This window comes from Asparagus officinalis, chromosome 7 (genome assembly GCF_001876935.1).
Source record: "Asparagus officinalis chromosome 7, Aspof.V1, whole genome shotgun sequence".
Taxonomy (NCBI): domain Eukaryota; kingdom Viridiplantae; phylum Streptophyta; class Magnoliopsida; order Asparagales; family Asparagaceae; genus Asparagus; species Asparagus officinalis.
In genome coordinates this window covers 24783650-24791643 of record NC_033800.1, presented here as the reverse complement: position 1 = coordinate 24791643, position 7994 = coordinate 24783650, and the positions used below count along the sequence as shown (strand labels likewise).

The 7994-nt window shown below is 34.5% G+C and overlaps 1 protein-coding gene across 3 annotated transcripts in view; it reads right to left on the bottom strand.

Annotated features, from left to right (window-relative positions):
• Window positions 2278–7994, bottom strand: part of LOC109847549 (uncharacterized protein YqkD-like) — a 17684-nt gene continuing 11967 nt past the window's right edge. For 2 of the 3 annotated variants that reach the window (XM_020416782.1, XM_020416781.1), the window contains exons 12-14: window positions 7715–7759; window positions 6592–6741; window positions 2278–2921 (exon numbers count right to left, since the gene is read on the bottom strand). In XM_020416782.1, the coding sequence (XP_020272371.1) occupies window positions 2487–2921; window positions 6592–6741; window positions 7715–7759 (630 nt within the window). In that variant the 3' untranslated portion in view covers window positions 2278–2486. Of the gene's footprint in view, window positions 2922–6591; window positions 6742–6872; window positions 6941–7714; window positions 7760–7994 lie in introns of all 3 variants that reach the window. The other variant, XM_020416783.1, reaches the window with a different exon arrangement.

Genomic DNA, 7994 nt, shown 5'->3' with positions numbered 1-7994 from the left:
CTAGTAACATCCTACAAAATATCTACCAAGAAGTTTCTAGGAAGATACGAGTGTATGGTTAGTATTTATTCTTATAGAAACTTCTTACTAATGTAAGGCTAGGATTAACTCTTCTACACACTTCCTAGCCCTCTTAAACAACTATAAATAGGGGTCTTGGGCTCCTATTTGTGCAAGCAAGCAAGAAGTAAACTTGAAAGCTTGAGTGTGTAGTGTAGGCTTATGTGAGTGTTCACCAAAATAAAAAGTTATGTGAAAGTGAGGTGCTCTTGTAAGAGCAAGTATTATACTCCCTAGTGTTCTATCAATAAAAGTTTCCTTTGTGTAGAGGGTTGTGTTCTTCAAATTCCATCAGGGCCCTTACTAGGGAAGTTGCGGAAGTTGGACTTGAGGATGCGCTCGGCATTGACGTGGTCGGCGGTGAAGGTGCATGTTGCGCATGTTGCCAGGGCGGCAGAGGGCGAATATTTTGGTGGGGCCGGCGCCGAGGATTTCGGTCATCCAGTCATTGAAGCGGTGGCGGTTGTTGATGTATTGGGGGAGGTGGCCGAGGACGGGGTAAGGTGTAGTGTTAATGTTGAATTTTTTTGGGCTGTTTTTGTTGTTGATGGTGGTATTTTTTGAGAGGAGGTAGAGGGAGAGTAGGAAGGAGAGGGAGATGAAGAGGAAGAAGGAACTATGCCCTCCAAAATTCACCCTCCAAATTAGAATATTCTAGAAATATTCTAATTTAGAGTGGAATTTCGAGAGCTGCTTTAACCCACACTCTCCAAATGTTTTCCTTTTTATTTTTTATCAAAAAATTCATATAAATTAATAATGTTGGATATAGTTTACATTAATAATTTTATTTTAAATAATTTATTTAGAAAAAAATTATAACATTATAAAGGTGTCGATGAGAGCTTTAAAATGAACCTAATATTAATAATATAATACAACATATTAAAAAAAATATGAAATAACAGTGACAAAGCATACATCGATAGAACAAGAAAGCAAATATGAACCTCTAATACAACATACCATAGGTCACAAACATAAACCTCAAACATAAAATATGATAACAGACAATTAATAATTTATTTAAAAATTAATAATGTTATAATAATACTAAAATAAATTAATCTTAGTTTCATTTTAAAGATCTCAACGAGACCTTTTCAAATATATAATGATTTCAAATATTAGATTAATAATTTTCTAACTATATTTATTTGAAGTTAAACATCTAATTTAAATTACTAAGAATGATGGCAAATGAGTAATTTTTAAGAAATTAAATAGTTAAAAGTGGTAAAGTTGTAATTAATAAAACATGAAGAGACTCTCCAAATTTTCTCTTCACCCTCCAAATTTAGAGAGTGGTTGAAGAGTTTCCATTGCCATTTTAGAGGCCCGTTGGAGATGGCCCGAGAACGCTCCATTCCTGTGAGTTGAGCGACAGGGATAGTGCTTAATTAAGGACAAATTTTCAAAATCATCCGGTTTTGAAATTTATTCCCAAAAAAAGACCCTTTTCAACTTTAATTACAAAAATAGACCCAGTTGGATGAAAGTGGGTCTGTTTTTGAAAAAAAAAATTCAAACTTCACGGGAGTTGAACTCCCGTGAAGTTTTTTCTCATAACAAAACTTCACGGGAGTTCAACTCCCGTGAAGTTTAAAATTTTTTTTTTCAAAAACAGACCCAGTTTCATCCAACTGGGTCTGTTTTTGTAATTAAAGTTGAAATAGGCCGTTTTTTATAAATAAATTTTAAAAAGGGATGGTTTTAAAAATTTGTCCGCTTAATTAATTGTATCTAGTCTTTTTTTTATGGTATTAAACAGTTGGTTTTGGAGGATGCTACTAGTCCTTGTCATGGATGATGTCAGTCAAGAAAAGTCCAACAAATTTGGATCTTCAAAAAGTCTATACTCCTAATTTATTTCTTAGGACTGGTTAATTTACCTGCAAGATACATAAGAAATTCATTTCCAGGAAAAAAGAAAAGAAAAACCTTTTCCATAGATTTACCTTGGTTTATTGAAAAGTAATTTATTGTTTATTTTATCATAAAATCACAGAAGAAATCTTTAGTTTGGATGGAACGGCTAGAACAAGAAACCAATGTTTTTAAAAAAAAGGAGAAAGAATTATTTGTGTAGCGTAGTAGAAAGTAATTCCATTAACTAGTATTTATAGAAAATTCTCCCAAATACAACTATTTGTGTGCAAAAGATTAATTAAAAGAGAGCAAGGATGAAAATCCTTATATACATTTTCACAAAAAATTAAAAAATTACCAAGATGACTTGCATTCTTTCTTTTCACAACGATGAACAACATATATGCAAAACAATGGCGATAGTGGAGACGAAGGGGTAAATAAATTACAGTATATACTCAAATCACTCAAATCACGCAAGTAGAGCACACTAAAGTAGAGAACTAAGTTTTTGATTAATACATATACCAATACAGTTATACACAACCTGCCTCAGCTCATCTGTTGCTTTTGAAGAAGTTTAGACGCCAACGGTGTGCCAAACCTTCGATGGCATGGCTTGATGGGCTCTTTTGTGTGATCAATTTGGCTGGTGTCTCATCACTTCTATCTGCATCCTGCTGCAATGATCCGCTTCCATATTCTGAGCTCCGAGCACAACCAGAAAAGCTTCTGCTATTTGAAGAACCTTTCATGTCTGATGACTTGTCAGTATCACAAGGTTTGATCGTGATGGGTACTGGAACCCCGGTTGATTCCATGTTGGAGTTTGTTGAGATGGTATCACTTGTTCCATTAAATTCTCTTATTGAAGTTTGCATACAATTTGATGATGGATCATTTGGAGTTGTATCTACATTGGACTGCATGTTTTCTTCAGGATGTCTCAGCTCCATGTCTTTCAAGGATTCTATAATGGCTTCCATAATCATCTGCATCCAAAGGGAATTAAAGTCACCACCTTTCCCATCTACATGGCTTCTGTTCTGTCCAAATGAAGTTAGGTTGCATAGGCAAAATTCCACAAAACAAGAAAGCTCACTGAAGGATCTCAACTGATGGTAATAGTCTTATGAATTGGCAACAAATCTCTCCGTGAAAGAGCACATTCACAGTGATTACAAAAGCTTATGTTATGTGCATGGGAGAGGAAAAGCAATCCTAAAATATTGTAAATTACTTCATGTCCACTCTACCAAGAAGCAAGCATCAAAACCTGTGCAACATCCAGATAAGGGGAAATGACAAGATTACAGAACCCTGGAAACCAGAGCAAAAGAGAGATGTGGTTTCCTTTGTTAAGAAGAAATGTCTACTGGTTTGTCTAATGAGCAACAATAATTTATCAAATCTGTTTATAATGAAAATTTAAGGCTCTTAGGGCCTGTTTGTTTCACAAATTTTATGGAATAGGAATGATATTTGGGCCTGACAGTGGCATTTTCGTAATTAAAGGATTCCAAATAAATCCTAATCTTGAGTTTGGCTCAAAAAAAATTTATGGATTTGCTAATCTATAAAGTGGCCAAAACAGTGTATATTTCAGGAATCCCAAATCCTCTCCGTTTGAGAGGAATTGGGCCAAAATTCTGACAATGCTCCGCTGGCTTCTTATTCCGATTGCTAATCTTCGAAACCTTAGTTTTGATTGAACCATGGTTTCCCCGCTGTTCTTCTCCCGCCTCAGCTCTCTCTTCTTCGCGCCTCTTCTTCGCTTCTCTTCTCCCGCTGCTCGTCGATTTTTTTGCGTGGTCGAGGCTGGTACTCGAGTCGACGGCGCGGGTGGCGGAATCGGTCCTCTCTCTCTCAGCTTCCCCTCTTATTTCATCTGAGATCGCTCCTCTCTCTCTCAGCTTTTGGGTTCAGTTTGATATCTGCTACTTCTGTTCAGAGGAAAGCAATTTCTGGGTATTTAAGGTTGAATGGATTCAGGTAATGGACTGAAATTTTCTCACGATTTCCTCACTCAAAATCTGTTTTTTTTTCATGCTGGTTTTCTTTTTTCTGCTTGATTTCATAGGATTTCGTTATGGGTCAGGAAATTTTAGGATCTTGATTAGAAATATTGAGCTTGTGTTGATGTGTATGGAAGAAATCATGAGTAGAATTGGTGGGAAGGGATTTGAATTATGATTAGGCTTTGTAATGTTTGAATTATATCATAGTTCAGTTGGGTGTGAAATTAGACCAATTTTAGACATTTTAGTGGCTGATTATGTCCACAAACTGAGTTTATTTGGATTGTGCTTGATTGTTTCTGTGTGAAGCTTGGGCAAGTTTGAGAAATTACAATTTCTTCTCAAAAAAAAGTTATAATCTTGGGCACATACTTATGTATATATTTTATTGGATACTTCTTAGATTACATTTTCTGTGAAAGCTATAAGGAAACCAGATAACTGATTGCTATGCTTCTGGGTATTTTGCTTGGAAATCTCCAAATCATGTTCTTATTTCTCTGTGATTTGGTTAACTATGATTCATTGGGTTGTCTTACCATTTGTTACAGAGTGTAACTATGATTCATTGGGTTGTCTTACCATTTGGTTAACTGATTGCTATACTTTTACACTATTTTGTAATTGACTTTGTTAATTTTTGATCAAATCTCCGGCCAATGGTTAAAATACTTGCCAGTGCAAAGGTGTCTAACTTTCATTACTATTTTATTATCGACATCTTATTACTTTATGAAATGAGCACAATACTTGGTAGACGCAAACAAAGTGTAGCTTTACATATCTGCTGCACTTCTGAATGTACTTCCTATCAGAAGATTTGTTTATGTTTTTCTTTAGTATAGGATTGTATATTGCATTGCTGCAATCAACATAATATGCAGCTGATAAAAGATGCCCATATGAAGCTATTTATGAGTCCAAGAACTTATACAACTAAGCTATATTTGTGCATATGTTTATATGGGGTTGTTTTGTGTGAGTTTTTATTTCTGAAATAGAGTTGACATATAAATAATTAGTCCCCTTATGCCTTGCGTATTACTTGTTATATGCTTCTCTTTTGTGTTGTCATTTTTTTGGTTGATGATTTTGTCATTTGGGTATTGATGTTTGGTATGATTTCGACACTTTTATTTATTGCGGGCATGAATATTTGTAAGGCACTTCAAAATATGCATTGGTATTTTTTTGTTATCTTCTTTTCTAATGCTACTTCGATATATATACCAGCCTTTACTTTATTGATGGTTTCATCTCTCATAATTGTATGAACCTAACTAGTTCACATAATTGTTTAGTTGATGATTTTTGTTCTCTTTTGTCAATTGAATATATGCAGGTTTTCTTTGGAGCCTTCATTAATGACTTCAATCAAGCACATCCTGCTGGCTATGCCTTTGGGTTTATTGCTCCAAATGAGCACGTGTTTGCTGTGGGTTATTGGTTGTCAGGTGGAGCCTGTGTAGCTCCTTGCCTTTGGGTTTGTTGCTGTTTTGTTTTGAGCTTGTGTAGCTCCTTGTATTTGTGGGGTTTTGGCTGTTATTTGGAGCTTGTGTATCTCCTTGCCTTTGGGTTTGTTGCTGTTTTTTTTTTTTTGAGCTTGTGTAGCTCCTTGCCTTTGGGGTTATGGTTGTCAGGTGGAGCTTGTGTAGCTCATTGCCTTTGGGTTTGTTGCTGTTTTTTAGCATGCATAGCTCATAACGTTGTGGGGTTTTGGCTGTTATTTGGAGCTTGTGGTTATCAGTGAGCTAGCTGTTGCTACAGTGTTGATCCCTGAAAAATATCATTATGAACCAAACTAGATATTAGGAATTGGAGGGTTTCTATAAAAGTGAGATTCTATTTTTTCATTGGGTGAAACAAACATAGAATGCAAAAAAATGGGATTTCATAAATCTATAAAAATTTTATGGATTAGGTTGGAATCCATAAATAAAATAGGATTCCTAATCCTATTCCTACCCTCTATTGAACCAAACAGGCCCTTAGCACAAAAGCAAAGTAAAATCTAATAAAAAATAAGAAAAATTATCATGAATTGTTAATAAGGAAAATGAATTATTAAAATGTTTAAGCTCAAGAGATAGGAGTTAAACAGATAAAATGTGTGTCATTCATGCATGTTTTTAGCTCAAGAGATAGGAGTTAAACAGATAAAATGAATTATTAAAATGTTTAAGCTCAAGAGATAGGAGTTAAACAGATAAAATGTGTGTCATTCATGCACGTTCACTTTTCAGTTAATAGATAAAATGTTTAAGCTCAAGAGATAGGAGTTAAACAGATAACTAATAAACAGTAGGCTCTATTTGACGTAAATTTCAATGTGTGTCATTCATGCATGTTTTTAGCTTATGCTCATCTGGTGTCAGCTATTAATAAGAAATGTATGACAATGGAAACAATAAGTCTCTTCTAGAAGAAAAAGTTGGCAAGACAGAAACCAGTTGCAGCATGCATCATTAAAAATTCAAAAGAAATAAGAAGTGTGATAGCGAGAGCAAGACATCTTTAAGGAGAAAAGGAAAGAAAGGACACACAGCAGTAAAATATAATATAAAATATAATATAACTTGAAAAGAAATAAGAAGAGTCAAAATAAGAGTTCAGATATGAGATCTGATAGTGTCTGGCAACCTACCCTTTCTTCATCTTCCATCCTGGAAGGTATATCTGAGAAATCATCAAAACAATACTCCTCATATTCATCATCATCTGGTCTATGCGAATAAACATTTGGAAGGTCAGAGTTGAAAATCCTAGAAGAAGATGGACCATCTGTTCCATTTCCCTGCAGTCATAAGTGAAAAAGTGGACATTAATTTTTGAAGTTTTTGTTATTCAATAAAATGCCTAAAGCACATTGGATCAGATACATGATCCTTTGAAGACAGTATCATAATAATGTGTCCAGACGCTCACCTATATGAACGATGCTGACAGGCATCGCTAGTCCCATTACCTCTTTCATTTGATGAAACGAAGACTAGCTAAGAAGATTTTCATAACATATTAATGTTAATTTACTATGCATAGAACCATATAGGAAACTGTTGAAAACAACAATATGTAAGGATATTTACAGGTGTATCTCAATTTTTTCTCACGGCAATGCATTTTTCCCTTAAAAACACATTATTTCATACTCTTGGGTTTTAATATCAAGCTCTCTTCGGCTCCAAGATTTTGAAGGAAAAAAGACATGGCTTGATATAGTTTAGTTACTAGAAGAATGCCAAATACGGCGGAAGGGAAGGGATAAAGTCTAGCTATTTTATCCTCCAGATGAATGAAATTTCATGGCCTGAACGTAGTCGAACAAAAACATGACCTGATTGGAGCCAAAGCAGGCCATTACAGTAAACTTAACAAAACCTTACCATTCATATTTTAATTGTCAACATATCACAACCTCACTGCCCGTGACACGAGAATAATCTTACAGCAAGACGATATTGTTATATGACTATCTAATTATATTTCCTTATGTACTGAAAACAATCATGCAGCACCTTTATATGTTTAGATATTTACATCGAAGCAACTTAAGTGGTAGCATTATATTTAAAACAATATCATAAGAAAGTCCAATAATATGAGATGCAAGTAGCTAATTGTTCTTCTCCTTTTTTTTTCTTTTTTTTTTTTTTTTGTGGTGGTATTCATAAACTGAAAAGATTCAACCTGCAAAGTGATGATTGTCTTTAAGATTTGAAACAGACATCCAGAAAAACATATAAAGTGATACGACTAGCAAATATTACCTCAGTGCCATCTTGTTTCTCTAGGGAGGAAACATCAGAAGGAACCTGCGTATCAATTGGAAAATACACCCGATAATTTGCCTCTCGCTGTATGCGTAAATAATCTGAATACAAACTACAGTGTGAACAGTAATTCTTGTGAGTAATACCAGGCTCCATATAGCCTGTAACGGACAATTTGTAGTTATTATGCTTTACCAAACAAACTTTTATTTTGTGGAGGAGAGTTTATTTATTTATATAGTTATCTATTTATATTTTTATTTCTTTGTTTGGGTGA